Source organism: Xiphophorus hellerii, chromosome 3 (genome assembly GCF_003331165.1).
Source record: "Xiphophorus hellerii strain 12219 chromosome 3, Xiphophorus_hellerii-4.1, whole genome shotgun sequence".
NCBI classification, from domain to species: domain Eukaryota; kingdom Metazoa; phylum Chordata; class Actinopteri; order Cyprinodontiformes; family Poeciliidae; genus Xiphophorus; species Xiphophorus hellerii.
The window spans coordinates 7,919,080-7,941,626 of record NC_045674.1 but is presented as its reverse complement, the minus strand read 5'-3'; the positions used below and the strand labels follow the sequence as shown (position 1 = coordinate 7,941,626).

Genomic DNA, 22,547 nt, shown 5'->3' with positions numbered 1-22,547 from the left:
TTAAATAAAGCAACAATACAGGAAGCACAAAAAAACAACAACACCTGTTGAGGGGGGGTAAATCTCTCACAACCCTTCACTAGATTTTCCAATTAGTGGAATTTGTCAAGCCTGATAGGGGATTGAAATTAAGAAAATAAATTCCTAACTAAGTTGTATTTTCAGCCCAATGCTGGTCATTTTAATCTAAATGGTAAGGTTTAACAGTTTTTTTATCAATGCAAAATTTGTGATTTTTGTCTAAAGATCAAGTTCAACATGTTACAAAAGTCATTGAGATCACTCCTTATCGCTTCTGGTAGATATCAAAATTAGCTGAGTGATTTTCCCATATCATATTGAGCGCATACCCTGAATTCAGCATCATTTTTAATATTCTCACTCAATTTTTCCTCCTAGGCCAAGAGACATCCTGTGGTCCAAGATAAATGACACTTTGCCTGAGAGAGCAGAGATTTCTGGGCCTACTCTTCAGATTTCCCGTCTCAGCCAATCACACAACGGGACGTATTTGTGCCAAGCCCAGAACAACTACGGTCGTGCAGCTGATCATTACACCTTGTTGGTGTATGGTGAGTATGTCAACAATTTGTTCCATTGATTTTTTTCCTTTCCATCACACTTTTAAGTTGTTAACTGTTCTTAGTAATTTCATGTTCTTTTTTATACTGTTGTTTGTTTGAGATTGTTCTTTTGAGTTTTTATTGATCATCTCTTCTTTCCAGCATCTTCAGAATATGGTTGTTATTGCACAGAGCAACAGACACTTTAAATCTTGATGCATTTTATTTGTCTTTAGGCTGTGTTTTATTTTATGAATTATATTTTATTTTTGCTCTGGTCATAGCAGATCTTCTTTGCTAAATATCCTGTGCAACTGAGTACACATGATGTTCAGACTGCTTCAACAAGAAAGCTTCAAAACATTATTATTTAGTATATTCTTTGTGTGTTGCTCGCTTATTATCTCTGCTGGGACTCAATTTTCTCCTCAGGGAATTTTGAGGAACTGAAATCTCTTGAGTGCAATAAGTGAAGACGGCTGATTTTATTTTTTTTACCAGTAAAGGTTTTGGACTTATCCTTCAATTTTTTTTGGTATAAAGTTTTGCTTATCCTTAAAGTGCCTGGATAGGGCAGTCCTTGAGTGCCCTGTTTTGCTCCTCCAGAGTAAAATGTGAATGGTAGATGTACTTGTGTCTCTAATTTGACTATAAGTGTGGTTGTGTGTGATTGAGTGTGTTTTGTGTTAGCACCATAATGGACTGGTAACCTTGTAACCTGCCATTGGTCCAACCCAAGTCTGGGATAGGCTCCAGACCTTGTGCAACAGATGGGTGATCTGTGTTTTTTCAAAACTCACTGACACACCAGAAACAGACAACAGAGTTCAGTTTGTTGTTTTTTTTAACATGTTTACATGATTAAATTTGGCAGACAAACAACAGCTAAGCATATGTTGCAATTAAATTCAGATCAATGGTCTTTTTTGCATAAGCAGATGTATTGGAGAGGAGCTAGAGTTAGTCAAGGAACTTTTTGTTGTTTATATTTCCCAGGTGTTTCACTTAAATACAATGATAGTGACTATATTCTTCCAGAACATATCTGGTATTTTTATAAGTCTTCCATTTGCGGATTAGTTTTAGACCTATATATCACAACATTAATTTCCATTGTTGACATGGAGAAATATGTGAATAAAAAGAAACTGAGAAAGGATCAAAAATGTTTGTAAAGTGATTTATCCTGTGAGGAAGAACAAGTAAGAAGAGAAGCTGTCGTAGTGCAGAAGGTTGTAGACCCAACAAAACCACACCCTAAATGCCTTCGCTCTGCCTGTAATTTCACACAGTAAAAAATGGCCACCTATATCCAAAAGATCAAACACTGAAATTCAGGTAGCAAACTCTGAGATTCTGTACTGATTCAGATTAAAAATTTTCCACTGTCACTGTGATGTACACATCCATCAGGCCTCTCATTTCTCAATACATAAGTATGTCAGAAACCCATGCAAAGGTTGTGCAAGTCTCACTTTTCTACTTATAATCAGTATATATTTACCTTGAGAATATTTACTACATCACATTACTGAGACTTCATCAGTCTCTTACCACAAGTCATTTGGTCAAATGTCATTTCAGAATAAATCAGCTTTATTCACCAAGTTTGTTCACAAGGCAAGGACTTAGTCTTTGCTTTGGCTTTGCCCGCATTTAAGACATTTAAAATATCAATATATGAATAAGTAAATAAGTTTTCCTTTCTTGTAAATATGTATATATATACAAGGTTAAAATATGTTTTAAATTATGCTGCACATGTGGTTGATGGGAGGGAAGTTAAAATCACATCAGCTGAAATCTCTCCTTCATTTGGCTCAAACACTTAGAAAAATTAAATCACAACTGGAGCTGTGATGTGGGATGTGGGAGAACATCCAGAAGTAATATTTAGAGAGTAAGATTGTTGATTGGATTCTTTCCTATTATCATAGTTGTTTTTCTTTCTTTTTGCAGACAGATGACTCATGAAAAGTAAAACCTATGAAAATGCTTCAGAAGAACCAATTATCTTACCTGACAAACTTCTTGCAAGACTAGCGGGCATCTCAGCAGTCTGGCTGTTTACGTTTGTTCAAGGCATTCAACCTTGGTTTTCAAGGTAGTGATTCCAAAATGTCTGATGTGAAGAATGAATTTTAAAATTACTTAACTAGCTGTAAAAATGAAAAAGCCTGATTTTTAATTGTTTCATACTTTCAAAGTGTCTAGGCTTTCTGACTTTATAATACGGTGGTATTTTCTCCTTTATTGATAGCTAACCCAGTTACGTTACATGGCATCATGGCTCAGTGGAAATGATAATACAGACCTCAGGAAAATCTCATACATCTGTTTGTCAGCAGCTGCGACAAATTGGCAAACTTTCTGTCGGAGCTTCAGTTGCATCTGAAAAAGCAAGGTTTTGATGAATGGTAATGTGTCAGTGCCGCGTGAAACGACTGACTAAACTTTCAGTGGTGTGAGGACAACACAGGATTTTGTTTATGTGAGGACAGCAGTGAGGATGAACTGCAAAGTGAGCTCATCATTAGTGGCCGGTTTCTGGCTTGTTTTTGATTTGGCCTAATTACACCAACGTTACTGTCACTCAGCAGGGCTTGCTACTTTTTGATCCAAGCTCCCCAGCCCCTGGTGGAGGCTCCTGTCATTGCGGTTAGCACCTGATTTGGAGATCAGAAGCAGAAAGGGTGAATGCAGAGAGCAGAGATGTATTATGGAACAATTTTGAGCTGCTTTTAGTTAGCAACCCCTCAACACCCATAACACTAACACCACTTTTCTCTCACACATCGATGCCCTGTACATGCCATTGTACAACCTTTCAGTGACACTAATAATGACAGTTTTTTAGGGTGGCAGCAGTGGCAAGATAAAAGATGATATCCCCACCCACTAGCTTCTTGTTTTTCTTTCTCTATGCGCTTCTTAGGATGTTGGACATTTAAGACTTTGACATCTGCAAATGCATCTGGAGAAACATTTTTTTCTGATTTCTTGTCTTTCAAGATTTTGTTTTCTTGTCTCTGTGGTCTATCCTATTAGTGTATGATGAAATAACATTATTCCATTTAAAGATTTTGCTATCTTTTGTCACACTGTAGGTCATCAATTTTAAGCAGAAACGGACAACCTAATTATTTAAGTTATTAGGAGAAAAAATTTATCCCAACATACTGTACATGGCCCTAGCAAAAAAGTAACTACCCCACCCAAAAAACAAAACATCATTCTCCACTCTACAGAATTTTGCAATTCTGCTCTCTACTACAAATGCAAAAGGAGATTGCCTGGCTATAAGTTCGTAATCTTAAATTGAACCACACTTGGATTATGCAGCAGGACTATGATGAAAGCATGCTAGAAAATCTACTGAAATGCTCTAAAAAAAATAAATAAAGGTTGCGCAATGGTTTGGTCAAAGTACTTTCACTCTTCAAAAACAATTCCACAAAAATTCCTCCATCACAATACAAATGAACCATTACCATTTGTGGGTGGCATAACCAAATATTAGGTTGGGGGCTTTCACTTTTGCACATAAGACCTGGTTCAATTTGTGAGCTTTCTTCTCTTAAATGAAAAAATCATTTGAAAACAATCTATTTTCCAGTTCATCAAGGGGGAACACAGGGACATTCAAGACTAATAACCGTGCGCACACATTCACCCCTACAGCCAGATTAGCATAACCAATTAGCTAAAGACTGTTTATGGACTATGATAGGAATCTGGAGTACCTGGCAAGAACTTGTGTATGTGCTGGGAGAACATCCAAAAATTGCAGATTCAAAAGCAGGTCCTCTAAGACAACTTTGCAAACAACCAACCACTGTATGCTTCCATTTGAAAGTAGCCAATATATTTACTCAGGTTATCTTTGTCTTGTAATAAAATGAGTTAGATGATGTATAACATGCCAGTGTGATAAAAACTGAGAATATAAATATAAAGATACGTTTTTACAGCACTGGACTTTTCTCAATAATTTATATTATGCTAGACCTCTGCATTTGTTTAAAAAATAAGCACAGAAACAAACTTTAAAACAAACTCAGCTTCTCTGTGCACAACAGCTTGACAGCAATCAGCTTCTTAAACCCGCACGCTGTTGCTTTGTGTCAGCAGTGGTGTTACGGTTCTTAACAAAAAGTATGAACTCACTGAGCGAGCAGATTGTTTCTCTTCAAACCTTTATCTGAAAGAGATCAGGGCTGTTGCCGCACGTCATTATATTAAACACTGCTCTTGAGTTTTGAACAAATGTCACAGTGGATAATGAGGCAAACATGGTGTTAATTCTTTCTTTTGAAATATGGTATGATCCCTCTTTACATTCAGCTTTAAAGTTTCCAGAGATGTATGTATGGCGTGTGTGTGTGTGTGTGTGTGTGTGTGTGTGTGTGTCTTTTGAAATGCTCTACAAAACTGGAGTGTTGCATAAGCTATACATCTCTGTCAGTGCAAATAATCCACCATGGATGATTTAATAAGGTGTTAGAGAAATGCCTCTGGGAATTAAATGAAGCTCATCAGTCAATATGGAAAATAAATATCGTTCTGTGCTGTAAAATATGTTAAGATGATTCATAACTCCAGCACCTACCCAGAGTATGCTCTCTTTTTTTCACCTTCAACACCCACGTTGTTAGATTCATGTTTTTTTTTACTACTTTTAAATTGTGAATATCACTCTGTATGGCAAAAATCTTCCCTTATTCTTAATCATTGTTTTGACAGAAAAAAAGATAAAGCTTTTTATGTTGATTTTTTTGTTTCAGTCTTTCTTCTATAACTGCTTTCTTCTCTCTGCTTCACTGCACACATTCAAGCTCTCCATATGTTTTTTCTCAATATCTAGCCGCCTTTATGCTCTACTCACTGTTCTCACCTCTTTTGCACCTCCTGTTCAGCCTCCTCCTCTCTCCTCACTTCTCCAACACCACCACTGTTTCTCACCTTGCCACCCATTTGCCCCCTATTATAGGTCCATCTGCACTTCAGTTTCTTTATGCGGGAGGGTGAAGCATAAGCGTTGAGGTGTGAGGAGTTGGGAAAGAGCGGATGATGGGAACAGTGAGTGAGGCACAAAGTGATGGAGAGAGCGAAGAAAAGAGTGAAAGTTATAGAGGAAGGACAATAGAGGTCGAAGGCGGGTTAGAATTCAGTACCTCGGCTCGTCAGATAAACTAAATGTCAGTTCGCGTGGCTCCCGGTCTTCCCAGAGGGAATCCCACAGTGCACTGGGGAAGGAGGTGAAAACAAAGAGGGAGCGCTGGAAGATATAAAATGAGTCAGCGGAAAATAAAGAGTTTTATTGCAAGTTCAAAATAAAAAATAGCTCACGTAGAGAGTTATTTTCCACCAAAAACTCAAGTAAAAGTCAGTTGATGCAGGTGTGTTGGTCTCTTTATGAAGGGACACAAACTTAATGCTCATGAAGGTAGAAACTCTCCTGGGAAAAAAAAGTATAGCAATTTTCTTTTGTTGGTTTTTTAATTCTTTTTCCACCACTGTGAAGTGATAAACTGAATTTTTCAAGTTGCCTTCCAATAGTATTCACACTCATGGAACTATTTCATATTCTGTAACTTTAAAACCACAAACTGTTATGTATTATATTTGGATAGATTTGTAATACATGAACAGAAAGTAGGGAATAGGAATGAAGTGAAAGGGATATTATTAAGAAAATGTCTTTTTTTTTGCCAAAAATGATTTTGGAAAAGAATAAAAGCACCATCTCTTTTTTGCCAAAGATGACTCAGGCAAAAAAATAAAATCCTTTTTGGCCAAAAATGACTTAGACCATTATTTTATAAAGATGATGATGTGTGAATGCATTGAGCTGATGTGTGAATCCTCACAAAACATATACAGCATCCCCTTGCTCAGGCTCAGTTTGATTGCCTGGAAAGCATCTGTGAATTTTAATTTTGAACTATTTCTTAGGTGGATATCAATCTGGACTTTGACTCAGTCATTTTAGCACATGAATATGCTTTGATTTAAACCGCTTCAGCTCTGGCTGTATGTTTATTGGCCTTACCTCTACTCCAATTTCAAGTGTTTTCCAGCCTTTATTCGCTCTATCCCTTTTTTCCATTAGCTCAGACCATTTTCCCTGTCTTTGCTGATGAAAAGCATCCCCACAGCATGATGCTGCCCCTTGGAAGTGGTGTGTTTAGGGTGTTGGTATTCCTCTCAGGAGGGGATTTGCACATAGGCCAAAAACTAATTTTTTTTCTTGCACATGTTGTTCTGTCCCCTACTTTGCTTGTGCCAAACTGACAACAGATTCTTCCATCTGAGCTGTGTAGCCTGGCCAGTGTTATCTTGGCTGCTTCTTTGATTAATGTTCTCCTAGTCTGGCCTGTCAGCATACAGTCTTGTCCTGGTACCTTTGCAGCTGTTGCCAAACTTTTTACATTATCAGAATATGAACGGCTCTTGGTGAGATACCCAAATCTCTGGATTTTGTTACTTAACCCTGTTTGAAAATGCTCCACATCTTAAGTCCTGGCATGTCTGGTGTGTTCACTGATGTTCTCGAAAAGTTTAGAGATCATCTGATTAGACTGAATTTTATTCAGGGGAGTAAGAAGAAATTGGACTGAATTCAAACACTGCAAGTTTTTCAGATTTTTACTTGTAAGCACATTCCAATTTTCTTCCACTTTGTTATGTATTACTTTGTGTTGGTCTATCCCATGAAGTCCCGATAAAATATAGTGAAGTTTGTGGTTGTAACATGACATGAGGTGAAAAAGTCCAAGACATATTACTTTTTTTGCAGTACACTGTAGATAAAAGTCCACAATCCTGCTAAGGTCCACAGGGCCGCCTTACGTAATTTAACTGAGCTGCAGCCCTGAGATGAATTGCCAAGCCAGTAAAACCAATTAGGATTGAATTGCAGACCATTGGAGAAATGCATGAAGACAGACTGAGAGAGAACGATAGGAATCTTTTACATAAAAAGTACGCTTACATACATGGATAGACATCTGAAAACCAGCAGGGAGAAGTGAACAGAGAGAACTGGAGGACTAATAATTTTCTTCTAAGATTCTTTGAAAACAGAATGGGATGACAGGAAGATGAAAAGGACAGGTAGCGTTGATAGAGAGGTGAACAGGGATTAGTCGGTGTCTTCTTGACTGTTGTAATGAGCTGTCAAGATGATCGGAATAAAAAAACACAGACCTACGTTTAATGAAGTGAGACTTTTAAAAGTGCACAGAATGAGAGGAGAGACTAAAAAGGTTGGAGGCTAGTGACAGACGGAGCCAGACTCTGAGATAACTCAGAGACGGATTTGTCTTCAGCTCTGCCTTCTTCCACACATGACTATGCACCTGACGGCAGAGTAAATTTTGAATGAGCCTTCAGTTGAACAGCGTTGGCCTCCTTGCCCTCAGCCATGGACCTTCCACCAATATCTAGCACTCAGCTCACTGATAGACAACTGGATAGACAAAAAATGCTCCGGGCAAGGCCCTTATAATCATGAAAGCTGAACATGAAAGAATCCATGCTGGTGATGCAGTCTCCTCAGGCGCACCACTGCAAGAATGAGATACAAGCAGCAACGTCATTATCGCAAGTGCTGCCTCACCCATCCCTGGAAATAACGTGGGCTGTGTGTCTGATTGGCAGGCGTATAGTGTTAATGAATAACAATATGATGTGGAGGGAAAAAAAGGGATGCTATCGGCCAAGAGAACGACAGCTGTACGGCATTCTCCTTAATTAAGCTGAAGAGTGGCGGCGAGGGAATGTAGCCACGAAGGAAAGAAACTAGAGAAGCCAGCTGAGGCGGCCAAATGAAGTCTAGTGAAAGCATGGGTTGCAAATGAGGGGCTAGGTTACGGCTGATTGGATAGAACAAAGAGGAAGTATTAGATTCTAGAAGAAAAAAAAACATAAGAAAAAGTTAAACAAAGTGAGTAAATTAAGGTAAGACATTAATCATTTTGCAGTTAATTAGAGCAGCGATCCCAGCTATTATAATATTCATCCCAAAGGCTCAAGGCACACAGAAACATGGAGCACTTTGGCTCTGCATTGAGGCTTACAGTGCCAAAAAAAAGCATTGGCTTCTTCAGAGATTTCTTCTGGTTTTGCTTTTTTTTTTTTTGTAAACATTTTAAATAATCAAACAAATGCTAATACCAGACAAATATTACTTAAATTTTTAAAAAGGAGCTTAAATTATACTTTATGAAGGTAAAAAAGGTATTCAAGCAAACGTGACCCTTTGGGAAAAAGTAAAGGCACCCACACATAATAATAAGTTGTTCCTCCCTTTGCAACAACTACCATCAAGAATTTGCAATAATTAGCCAGTTTTGTTAAGTTTTGTTTTAATTCAGCCAGACTGGAGGATGTTCAACCATAAACATTGTGTTTAAGCTCATGCCTCTATTGCATTTGGATTTAAGTAAATGCTCCAAATCAGCTGAAGCTGTGATGTGGGATGTGGGAGAACATATCACTCCAAAATCTTAATTGTATATATTTTCTTCATTTTGAAGCCATTCAAGGGTGAACTTCCTGGTTTGCCTTTCATTATTTTAGTGCTGCATTGAGTGTTTTTGCTCAATTCATTCATTTAAAAACTGCTTTTTGTGTTTACTCGGGTTATCCAATACATTTTGGTAATACAAAACATAATATAGTTTGACAAAAAGGGGGGAAAAGCAGACTTTTCCACAGCCCTGTGGATGGAGTTTGGTAATTTCTCTGTAAATAGATTTTTTCCTACACCCTTTTGCTTAGTCTTTTTATAGAACGTATCACACACTTATTTCAAAGGGAGAAAGACACAGGCTAGCCTTGAAGTAAGGAGAAAAAACAAAGCAGGAGGCAGCGAAGTATAGTGCTGACAAAGAAGAGTGCAAAAAGAGATTGATGATCTCAGGGCCAGTGGGAGAAATAGGGAGAAGAGACAGAGGAATACTTACCAATAAATTACTTCTGAGCAGAAAGGGCAGCATCTTTGTGTGTGTATGTTAGGGGGGGAGCAATTATGCATTGTTGTGTAAGCATATGTGCTCACCTAGCATGAATGACCGTGCATGTGTGAGTGCCAAAGTCTTTGAAAACAAGCTCTGCCTCATACATTGCAGTTAGTTTTCAAGTTACTTTGATGAAGAAAGATTTTTCTGACTTCAAAAGTGCCGAGGACCGTGCACTAATAAACACGAACACACACACACACTCTCACCTAACTATTCATTTCCCTCATACTTCTTGTCAGCCATTATTTTTCGTTTAACAGAAATATGAACTTGTCTCTTTCTACCTCTCCATTCGCTATTGTGTTTTTGCCATTGATTTGGAGGATGGTGTCGGGATCCAAGCTATTGTTCAGCATCAAATGAGACAGTTCCCCCGCATGGCGCTGCTCCAACGAGTGTGCATCTGTCAGACTTTCACTGCTTCCACCGAAGCTTGGAAAATGTGTCATTGGTCACAAATTCATTCCTGATATATTCCAATTGACCTGAAGAATACCAGTCTGCCAGGTAGATTTCCATCAAACTTTTAAAGCTTGTAAACCTTTGCTTTGAACCCATTCAGACATTTGAAGGGATTAATCACATTTAAGTATATTACTATTTTAGATGGAGAATTCTGCATCACTTTGTACATTCACGTGATTGTATCTCATTAATTGGAGGAAATGGATTAACAGTGACTTTACAAACACTGGATAAGACCCTGATATGATAAAAGGGCATGGAAAACACTCAGAGACAGAGGAAAGGCTGACAGGAATCGATCTGGTGTATTCCGCAAATATGGATGGTGTGAAGTAACAGAGCTTGATATTTTGAACCAAAACTCCCTGTGTTTGACACAAGATGGCATATCATCAAAAGAACACCATACTTACATTGAAACATGGTAATAGTACCATCATACTTACTGAGGTTAGATCTCTGTAGCTGTGACTGGGATTTATTTCAAAATGAATGAAAATTCTGAAATATTTAAAATACCTCTATTTTATGACCCAAAATGTTGAAAAGGCAGAGCCGACATCTTTTCAAAGGGGGTTCCAGTTGACTGTCCTGCAAAGCTGTAAAAAGATTATTTCTTCCCTGAAATACAGCAAACTTTGTTTTGTTGCAGCTTAGGAAACGAAAAAGAAAACTTCTTTGCAATTCATAATCCTATTTTAGAGTGACTTTATTAGTTATACAGTGAAAGTCAAAGGTGTACGTGCCCCTGGTAAATCACCAAGTTCTTGTGGTGCAAGAAGAAAAACAAGACCCTTATAAATCATTCCAAAACTTTTATTCAGTCCTCTTGAGTTCAGACCTGCGATCAATTACAGTAAATCTAATTATCCTGAAATAATGTTTTGCTGCCCCATGAGGACTTTCCTGACAATTACTCATTTGCATCATTTAAAAAAGCTTTTCAGAGAGGTTAAAAAGGTTAAAGATGAAACTGAGGTAACTGTACAAAGCTACCAGTCAAGAGAAGGGCACAAAAATGCCTAGGAATATTTATTTATTATGGTACAGTGAAGGCAGTCATAAATAAGTGGAGATAATATGAGACAGCAGCCGCATTACAAAAACTGGATGTTTTTTTCCAAATTGATGAGACAGGAGAGGAGCTGGTCCAAAAGGCTGTCCTCACAATTTGATTGATTTTAAGAATTTTTTCAAGGCAGAGTGGGCAAATATGCCCGGACAATATTTGGCATGTTAATAAGGTTTATACAAAAGCTGAATACTGAAATCGATCACAAGGCTTATCAACAAGGTTTTTAAGGTTTTGACCACTTATTGCAACATTTTCGTTTGGGTTTTACTGGGGAAAAAAGGTCACATGAAAGGTGTTCAGGTTTTGGGGATCTGCTTTATATTATGTACATGTCTCTGATGTTGCTTGTTCATCTGTAATTTTGTCTGTCTCCCAAAGCTAACAGGAGAGCACCCATTAACTCAATTAATATTTACATTCAGCAAATCGCCTGCCATGTATTATGTGCTGTGTAAACCCTAATGTGAAACCTACAGTATGTCTGTGTTTTTTAGTATCCCTGCATGCTGTAGATAATAGTGTTTGTGTATGTCTGTGCCATTCCATTCCCTGTCTGTCTGTAGAGAATGTGTCAGTCACTACCATGGCTCCTACCACTCCACCCACCCAACCTACTAGTACTCCTCCCACCACCTCTCTCCTCACGCCAAAAAGCCGCTTTCTGGACCCAGAAGGTAAACCATGCACACACACTTTCTCCTCCCACCTCTTCTACCCTCGAAGCAAGATTGCTAAGCGAATGCTGTAACCTGCAAGAAGAACAATTCATTTACTAATATGATGCTGTTTTTAATCAATAAAAACTTAATAATGATGCAAAGCTTAAATAAAATGTACATATTGCAATGTAATATGTAATGGCCTGGTTTAGCTCCTTAATTAATGAAAGATGAGCCAAATTAATTTATCAAACTTATAATTGCTTTGAAAAGTATTCATACCTTTGTTCCAAAAAACTAAAACATTTTAGTGGAATTTTATATGATAGACAAACAGAAAGTACTGCGAAATTGTCAAGTGGAAGGAAAATGATAAGTTTTTTTTAGTTACATAAAATTTGTAAATTATATCAGGCATTCATATACAGCTCCTTTTTTTCTGATTACCCTAAATAATTTATTTGCTGTGTTGCATTTAATTACAATATGAATATGACTGTTCTGTAAAGATGTTTGTTCAAATGATCTCAAATGAGCATTTTAAATGGCTGTTCATTCATCTGACAGAACTTGAGTTAAGAAAAGTATACATCAATTGTAGAAACCTGGTAGACACTCCAAAAGTCTTGTTTCTGTTACTGCAAAGGCTATTGGCTGAAAACAAATGCATGACACAACTTATAGAATTGTGCCCATAATAATATTGAAAGCCATTTATCAATCCCCCCCATCCTCCCTTCCAAATCATGCATGACTTTGTGTTGGAATAGTGAAAAAGTTAAAGCAGCATGAAAATTTGGGCTAGGCATTGCAATGTTTTGCAGTAAAAAGGCTAAAATGTTTTGGGATTTAACATCACCAATAGGAAACCAATGTTTGAAAACAAATATGATTCAAAAATGTTACCTTCTTCTGTGTTGAAATATCCATTAAATACTCCAGCTTATATTTCAAGAATTTGCACTTCTTTAATTCTTGTGTTTATTTTGTTTTCAAGAGCAGACCATTTCATTTTAAGATCTGGTTGTGGCTACTTAGCTAAAATTGCTTCCTCCAATTCATCGCTCACATAATTCTGTTAGCTGTGACCATCTTGGCACTGTGCTTTTAATTTTGAAATTCACTCACTCGAAGTCTAATTAACTGAATTCATGGTGTAATTTGTTTGCTGGCACATTTAACAGCCAATGTGTGAGTGTGTATATTGTTGCCATTACTGCTCCATGGTGGGGAGAATGAAAGTATAAATCAATTTTACCAAACAGGCTCCTTGAAAGTCATTTCTTATTAATATAGTATTTTCAGTGATAATGGAGACATGAGTAACATTGCTCTCTGCATGCAGATTAAAATGGAAAAAAATAAAGAAGTAGGGATAATACTGTTGTGGCCCCAACCTCCTCCATTATTCTCGTGACCCATCTCTTGCAGGTTACAGCTTCTCTTGCCCTCCGTCTCTCTCTTTTTGTCGTCTCCTGCTCAGCTTTTGGTGCCGCCCTCCTCACCACCAATTTCACTGTTCTCCGGTGGCCTCTTCCCACACTTGCATCTGCCTCCACACCCACACACACACACACACACTCCTTTGTGCTTCGACCTTCCTCGACCCTCTATTTGCATTAGTATATGTGCCTCTGTAAGCTCGGATATGCGCCACGCGCAGCGATCACCTTCTCTGGTTTCTTATCGCCGGCTGTTTGATGCCTCCCTGCTAACAAACACACCGCCCAGTCAGCGTTTGTGTTTGCGAGTCTGTGATGTTCGGCTGGTTTTTCTGCTGCTTGGTGGGTACTGTTAATGAATCTGCGTGAAGAGCTTAGAGACTGACATAGGTCTCCAGAGGGCTAGAGCAATATATTTATCTGCACACACTCACGTACATGCATAAATACACGCCAACATATGGAGTGAAAAGCAGGGGTGTGAAAGTTGGGATCCAGGTGGTCTTTTTGATCACATTTTGCCAGAAAAGTGCAACACAGCAGGTCTAAGAAACTCACACTGCCATTACTTTGGTATCCTGAATGCGTAACTTAAAAATCTCCACCAGTTTTCAATTCTTTCCATCTAAAGAATCTACTTATCTCATAAATGCTCTTCCACAAAGACATGCTCGCTGTAATCTCCTCTTTCTTTTTTCCACATCTTCAGCTTATCTGTCTGCTCTGTTACTTAAAAGGAGAGATGAGGCACACGGAGCAGGAACAACCCTCTTGTTCTCTCTTTTTGCCTCTGCCATCTTCTGTGGCAGGTGGAGGATGTTCACCTGCGGCATGCGAGGAGATGCAGTTTAAAAAAAAAAAACGTCTTAAGAAAAGCTGTAAAGAAAAGCACTTTGGCGGATGTTTAGTCAACGTTGGTGCATCTTCCATGGGGCTCCTCAGAGAAACAGCACAATTTTAAATAATGTCAGTCATTTCCTGTGGAGCTCTGGGCTGCAGCAGATTAAGAACAGGTTGGCATGGGGGGAATGAGGTGCACTTTAGTGCTTGGTTCTTTCTTCTCCTGTGAAATATTGCTTTGGCCAACTGCTCTGTCTTAATGCCTTTGAATCCCATGCGTCATGTTACTGCAGATGCATTCATTTTGATAATACACGCATCTGTCAATACGTGATCATGCACTTAATCAGTTTATTACAGCGCCTTGGGAGAGCCCAAGGAATACATATACACGAATGAGCTTTCTTTTCTTCATTTTTTTCCTGCTTCTCCTCCATCAATCTCTCCTTCTCCCTTTGATCTGTGTGTTAGCACTTTATTAATGATTCATGTTTTAATTCTGTCCAATGGAAGTCTAAAGATCCTGAATCAATAACTGCCTTGCCTTCTGTTGGGCTCCCCAGCAACACATCAAAAGGTTTTTGTTATTGTCAGCGCCTCAGCTGTCTGGACTCCGCAGACATGTATATTTCATCTCGAATGCAATCTTAAGCTTCTTTTTTTTCTTTATGCATGCTGCTTTTGTTGTTGCCACACAGTCGTTGTTGTTGAAGCTATGCAGTCCACACAAGTATATTAAGCGAAACTAACAATTTAGCTGCAGGTTCCTTATTCAGCTAACGAGTCATGATCATCCCAATATCTCAGGGCTCGACTTTCCTTCAGCAGACTAATTGAATGTTACAGCCCATTAACTGCAAGTTCTTACCTGTTATCTTTTCCATAGAGATGAGTGAAAAAGCTCTTCCCATTCTATAAGGTTAACTCTGGTGTCCTGATTGATTTTAACCCATTAAAAATGGAGTTTATTGCAAATAATGCAGGGAACCTACTGGAAATGAAAGAACATATGCAAGATTTTGAGTATTCTCTTTTGTGTTGTGTTCAAATCTGAATCCAGCTGGTTTGCTTCGGGCTGAAAATAAAATGTGTGATTTGAACATAATATGAATTCAAAATTAACGTTCAAATTCAAGAATCGGTTACAGAAAACATCCAAACCAACATATGTGTAGGCATGTTTGCTAAATTGCTATGTTGTGAATAATCAACCACATTTTTTTGTTTAGTTTCCCTATCCCCAACCAGGCCAGATAACTGCCTGATCTGCACAATAAAGTAATCATACACTGATGCAATGATGAGATGAAAAATAAACTGACTGATGTCAATCACTCTGGAGTTAGAGTTCTTTCCTGAGGCTTCGGTAAATCCTAGTCAAACCTGTTATAGAACAATTTGTTACAGAAATGTTTAAGTGTGACAAAAAATCAGGAAAAACAGATAAAATCAGACACGGGAGAAAATATTTTTTCACATCACAAACATGCATATGTGACAAAACAAAGGGCTAATTTAGAAATTAAGGTAATTATTTTACTCTTTTATCTGAGATAACCAGTAATCCCACCCATTAATTGCACTGCATTCTTCTGATATCATTGAGTGATAAAGACTGCAACACACTGAGAGCATTCAAACTTTCTTCTCTTTTTCTTTATTAAACTGTGTTTTACTTTGAAGCCGTTTCTGAAGTTATTATAAGGTGTTTTTAGGCTTACAGTATTACACACTTGTGTTTTCATTTCTATCTAAAAATGGTCACAGGTTTTTCAAGCCTTTTATCTCCTCTAGTTCATTCGGGGTTGATTTTTTTTTTTTTTTTTTTGAAGGTTGCACTACACGGATTCTAAACACACTTAAAGTTTCCATCACTCAAACTGTATTGTTCTCCTGACAGGTGCTTGGAAGAAGTGTCTTTGTAAAGGCTGACTACCTTATTTCTTTATTCACTCTTCTCATTTTTCCTTTTTCTCACTCATTCAGATTGTCTGGCATTCTGTGCAGTGGGGGGTGATGAAGGGTGATAATGCAAGTTGGGTGGGAGATATCGAATTTTCTTTTCTCACGTCTTGCTCCTGGTACCCTCCCCATGTTAACGTTTTAACGGGCTTTCTTTGACCTCCCCTTTATGTCCTGCTTTCATTTTGATCCATCTATTTCTTTGTCTCAGTTTCTTTGCCTGGAGTCCTCTGTTTCTTCCATTTATCTGCATACGTTCCTATTAAATTACCCAACGCTGAACTGATGCACAGTTTTTCTCTTTTTTTTTCTCTCTTTTGCTTTGTTCTTTTTCAGACCCCGGCGCAGTGGTTGAGACTCACAGCGCAGTACCTTATGCAGTGATAGGTGGCGTTCTGGCCCTTCTGGTTTTCACCGTCATCTGTGTCCTCATTGTCACCATCTGGTGCTCTGTCCGGCAGAAAGGTAAAGTATAATCTCAAATGCACAACACAAATATAACAAAATATTCTTTTACTACTGGCAAGGTTCCTTACAGCTGTGGCTTCTGGTAAATTTCCTATTAAAAGTTTATTAGTAGTTGGGTACATCTAGATTCTGTGTAAACAATCATTTAAACTAACGTGTTAAAATTGTCAACAGAAACCAGGATGGATTGGATGCTCCTTTCTGGCAAAGCGCTATCCATAATAAATGATCTTGGCCCGAGAAGCCAAAGAGAAAGGGTGGAGCAGGAAAGACAGGCGTAACCTAGATGTTTTATTACTGTATGTTAGTGCATCAAGACTCAAAGGAAGTCTCCCACTGTTTCCTATCTTTATAAGTGCCCCCATTATTGCAAGTGTTACACTATGTTGAGCAGCTGCTAATAAATTATTTAGGAATAGTGCGACTAGCTGCAAACAGGATAACTCACCCAATGGCCAGACAAGCTGTCTGTCAGCATCCACCATGACTTGACCGCCAATCAGCAGAGAGACAGCACTGTTACAACCAATAAATGTTGAGACAGGGGCCATTAGAGCTTTGTCTTTGGTCCATTGTAACTGTCAACATGTCAGTCAACCTCTATGGTAAGGAGAAATAGAGTGTCACTCACTTTGTGACTGAAAGGACTCTTCAGCTGGGAGATAACTTCTGCTGGTGTTGCTTCTGTATTACACAAGCCTTTTTCTCAAAACAGTTCCTCATCAACTTGCAAAGACAAGCCCCTCTCTGAGTTACATGTAGCTGCTTATTCAGTTGAAACCAGATAGAGAAGTACAGCGTTGTTGAAGATGCAGTAAAAGGTCCGTTCCAACCTAAATCACTGTCTAGGAATTTCCTTGTAGCAAATACTCAGGTGAGACCTGACGTTAAAAAACATGCAGCTTACTTTTTTCTGTTTTTTTTTTCTTTTCTTTTTGTAAGGGTCTTATTTTTGGGAAAATTAAGAGTATTTCTGTTTGCTGAATGCCAAAGTAATATTTTTCTTTTTTAGATTTTGAAAACCTTTCTCGTTTTCAAAAGAATATAAAGAAAGTACATACAGTACTTCTCCTTAGTATTTGCTGGAATTGCCTTTTAAACTGTGCAGCTTGTGTAAAATGTTCTGTATGTCCTTCCACTATGGATCCACAATAGCGTGCTGGAATATTTGGCTCATTCCTCCTGACAGAACTGATGTAACAGAGGCAGATTTGTAGGCTACCCTGCAACACATTTTCCATGGAACTGAAATCAGGGCTTTATGATTGCGCTCCAAAACATTTCATTTGTCATCCTTAAGCAGTTTGTAATTAATTTGTCTGCATGCTTGTGGCCATGATCCATTTAGAAGACCCATTTGCGCTCGTTCTTTAGTATTCTTCCACATAGTGTTCTCTGTTACTGGGGGCATTTGCAAACTGCAGTCTGGCTTTTTATGTTGCTTTTGGATTATGATTTCGTCCGCTCTAAGTAGCTTTTCAGTGCTTGTCCATCCAGGATTTACGTCATTGTTGATAACCCTCTGAACACATTCTTACCGGCTTCAGACAGCATCTTCATTCAGTCTTCTGCTTTTGTTCTAGGGTTGATATGCACACATTTCACCAGATCCCATCTCTATCCTCAATGGTATGATGAGTGGACTTTTCCCATGGGGTTTGTCCTCAGATGAATGTCACCATGTGTCATCTTCTGGGGCTTTCCAATTTGTTTAAATGCATACTAATCTTAGTGAAGTTGGACTGGCTACTTTAAATAACTTCATTAAAAAGATCTATCTCATTATTCTGGCATTTAGCAAGTAGAAAAAGTATTTGAAATAGTACCAAACAGAAAAAATTAAGTATTTATTTGAACAGTAAATCGGCATTGCGGAACAAAAGACGGCCTGAGTCAAAACAAAACACATAAATCAAGTGTTGGGCATCTTCTATTCTTAAAAGTTAAACACATGACAGACGCTTCATGGGTTTTGTTCTCTTTTCTAGCATAGCCACTACTGCAGAAACATCCCTTGGCTGAAGTCCAGTGAAAAGGTTTTGTATATGCAGAATAAAACTATAACTTCTATAAGAACCAATAATATTAACTCTTTGATTAAATTGAATAATTATTGGAGCTTTTTCACTAATATAATTTGGAGTTAACTTATTAGTAATCACACTAATCTGTAATGATTAGTCAACAGAAAAATAAAACATCAAGCATATTATTTAACTCTAAAAGAGACATGTCTCTGGGTGTGAAAATGTATAAGACTAATTAAAGTTTAACAGGTCAAAGTTTTTCCTCCTTCTCTGGAGATTATAGAAAGGGTTGAATCTGATTTTCTGCAATACTCCTTGACGGTATTTTCTTTAGTAAAAAGAAAAAAAAACGGGGACACTGATTCTCTGAGGCCCTTAAACACATCATATTCTTCTTTTTAAAAACTTCTTTACCATGATATGCAGTTCCTTTCTCCAGTCTGGATGTGGCTGTTTCCTTTCGCTGACTTTTGGTTCTCACCATCCCATTTCTCAACTCTGTTTACATGGAAGGCATCTTAGCACAGTTGATTTTTGGATCTTATGCTACAAAATCAGGCTCATTTTGACTTTGATTGACATGAGTCTACTATACGTTAGACAGATAATAACAAAAATACTTTATTTTCCTATTACTTGCTTGAGCTTGAACCTATCTCCTGATGGAAAGAGTTTCCTATTCTGTCCAGTTTCATAGATGGAACTCAATATTTAATTTATTATCTGATTTATTTATATAATTTGTTAATTAAGGATGGTTGTAAAAGTTCTCTAAAAATGATTTTTTAATAAGGTCATGTACTGATGTCTGCATAGTTTTTAAACATTTTCAATTTAAGGCCTTAGACAAATGAGCCTAACTTTCCTAAACAGACTTAAGTTATCTTCAGTTATATCTTAAATTTTATTCATTTCATCATTTTTATTTTATTTTTGGTGTTTATATCATCATGTGCTGCAGTTCTGGCTATTATTACATTTTGACAAAATCAGAAAGCTCTTGATGTAGCCCTGAATTTAAAGCAGGTTATTTGGCCTTCTCGTAAAAGATTTTCTCCCAAAACAGGCTTTTTATAGTTTCCTCAGGGAGATGAAATCAAATTGTTCTTGTTAGTCATTTGTGACCAGCTGCTTCCCCAAGAAAGAAATACTCTGTTTTAAAAAACTTTGACTTTAAATCAGAACTTCTTGACTTACAATCATGAACAGGTGTTATGACCCTTACTGTGTTTGAAGGTGTTGAATCTAAAGGTGTACGAACAATGGAGCATGTCAGAACAGCTATTATTATGTGGTTATTTTATTATTATTATGCATGTATACAGGAGGTGCAACCGCAGCAGAATCATATCCATCTTCATATGTCCTGAAACCAGATTAAAACGTGTTTTGTGAAAAACGGTACCCCAAACAAACCCCCTGGGTTATTTATTTTTAAATAAGTTGGAATAGTTTTGTGGCTGATGCAAGCAAACTTTTGTTCTCCTGCACTTAACATTACCTCCACCCTTTTCTACCAATTTTTTCTTCTCTCCTTCTCCTTCTTTTACTCTGTCTATAATTCTCTCTTTTTTTCTATTACCTCCTCCTCCTCTGACTCCATGCGTCCATCCACCACCTCTAATTTTCTGCCCCGTAGGCTCATACCGTACACGAGAGCCTATCCTTGCCTGGTATTGACCTAACAATCAGTAAACTAATGGATTAATCAGTTGTAGGTATGGAACACAGTAATATGAGCGCTGATTGGTGTGAAAACGCTGCATGGCGCTGCAATGATCATGACGCTTTGCCACCTAACCACCCCCCTACAATCTCCTTCTTCTCTCTTTCTCTCTCTCTCTGTTCTCTCGCTCTTCCCATCCAGGTTCCTATCTCACCCATGAGGCCAGCGGCTTGGACGAACACGGCGAGGTGCAGGAGGCTTTTCTCAACGGGAACGACGCCAGCCAGGGCAAGAAGGAGTACCTACTGTAGCCCTTCATTTTGTTAATCCCTTCTCTTCTGACCTCATACCCTTACCCCTCCCGCTCCCTGCCTCCAACCTTATATACAGTATATATATAAATACACACACACACACGAACACACCCCAACACTCCGACACAATTCGCCATAACAGGCAGCCTTCGGAAAGCGACTGTACTACACATAGCCAATCCATCACACTCCATTCCACTCCATCTCCTCCATATACACTCGCATAACCCAAGAGACAGACCGAGAGACGGAGAGCCTCTCGGCCCCACCAGACATCAACGACTGTGCAATATACAGAACTGTAAGTCCCGGACTGCTGGAGAGAGCGAAAGAGCGGCGACGGAGTGAAGTGAATGTAGGCAAAAGCGAAATGATCCCATAATTATTTAGATCAAGAAGGAAGAGGGCCACACAATGAAAAGTGGCCCCTCTCTGCCTCGCCTGTGCAGCCGCCAAAGTGGAAGGGGAATTAGAGGCAGATGACTGCTGTAATTCACCGCCTGGAGAATAGAAGAATCTATTTCACAAAGCCCAATCTCTAACCGAAGGGGACAGCAGGAGAGCTGCGCAGGGAGGGTGGGGAAGGAGGTGGTGGAGGGGAAACTTGAGCAGAAGCTACTTTGTGCTTGATGGTAAATTACAGAGATTTTTCATATTACGGTCGTATCTCATCGACGAAGCACAGCTTGTCCATAATTCCCTACCAAAGCTGCGAGAAGTATCTGGATTGTGGCAATAAGCTGAATTTCTTGTTGTTTAGCTAGTTTTAAAAGAAAACTTAAAAGTGATCCCCCTCCTTTCAGTTCAAGAGTGAAATAAAAAGGTGATTCTCAACATCCTCTCCTTACACCTGTTACCATGCTCTCCTCCCTCTCTTTCAGTCCCTCTTCTTCTCAGTGTTTCCTCCCCCTCTACCGTTCCCCTGTTGTTGGCCCCGTAATAATGAAAGGATTAGCGTCGGGCTGCGTTCCCAAGAAGGAAGAAAGGAATATGACTTGCAGAGGCATTAAAGAGAAGCTTAATTATTTTAGAATGTCATTAAGAGGATAAAAAGGTTTAAAAAGTTCCAATAAGAAAAAGAGGGGAGCTGTCAAAAAGGAGCGAACAAGAGAACAAAACCGGCGTATGCAGCTACATGCACACATCCATACATACACGTCCACAGAACAAGTATACATATCTCTGAATTCTTTGTTTGTATAAAAAAGAACAGTGACATGAGTTAAATTAAACTTTTAAGAATTAAGAAAACTGTTTACTATTGAAACGCATTATAAAGCAACTATACTAACACAGAATATTAGCCTTTAGAGGTGCAACACCGAACAAACTACTGTCCAGTGATCTTTAAAGAAAATATAAAAATGAAAAAAAAATTGTCTTTATGAAAAAACAGAGGTCTTATTGATTTTTTTAAATAATTATTGCTATTATTTGAACAATTCTGATTGTTGTTACTGTTATTATTATTGCCGTTGTTATTATTATAATTGTAAATGTTAAAGAAATGTACACTTCCCATGGTTTTTGTTTTTTTTTTGGTTTTACTGTAGAAAAAATAAACTTGCTGTCATTTTTCACTCTTTTTCCTCTTTACCTTTCCTCTCTTTCCCAGTATTTCTCTCTCTTTGTCTCCTGTGCCTAGTTGTCTCTTCTCCTGTCTTTCACACCTGTTTATTTTAGAGTCCATGTGCCACTGTTGATATATATAGCTAACTATTTCTTTATAGGGGAAAGAAACAAAGCACGACAAAATAAAAAAAAGAATACAAAAATAACCTCATCAGACTGATTCTTGTGTCTGTGTGATCAGCCGGTGCTGTTTGTCATTTAGAGAAACAGGGGGAAAGAAATGAATCATTCAGTTTTCATACCGCGGGAATTAATTTTCTGTTTTTGTCACATCGCAACTACAAACTACAATGTCTTTTGATTTGATTTAACTTGACAGATCAGCACAAGTTATTGTTAATGATACGTGGTTTAAAAAAAAAAAAAAAAAGCAATGTAGGCCTATTTGTGTTTTGGGTTTAGCAATGT

The 22,547-nt window shown here is 38.1% G+C and overlaps 1 protein-coding gene across 7 annotated transcripts in view; it reads left to right on the top strand.

The window, feature by feature from the left end:
- cadm4 (cell adhesion molecule 4) overlaps positions 1-22,285 on the top strand; it is a 231,216-nt gene extending 208,931 nt beyond the window's left edge. For 4 of the 7 annotated variants that reach the window (XM_032557901.1, XM_032557906.1, XM_032557903.1 and 1 more), the window contains exons 6-9: positions 400-572; positions 11,693-11,803; positions 16,369-16,497; positions 20,395-22,285. In XM_032557901.1, coding sequence (XP_032413792.1) covers positions 400-572; positions 11,693-11,803; positions 16,369-16,497; positions 20,395-20,504 — 523 coding nt within the window. In that variant the 3' untranslated portion in view covers positions 20,505-22,285. Of the gene's footprint in view, positions 1-399; positions 573-11,692; positions 11,804-16,368; positions 16,498-20,166; positions 20,246-20,394 lie in introns of all 7 variants that reach the window. The other 3 variants (XM_032557905.1, XM_032557908.1, XM_032557907.1) reach the window with 3 other exon arrangements.
- The last annotated feature ends 262 nt before the right edge of the window (positions 22,286-22,547 follow it).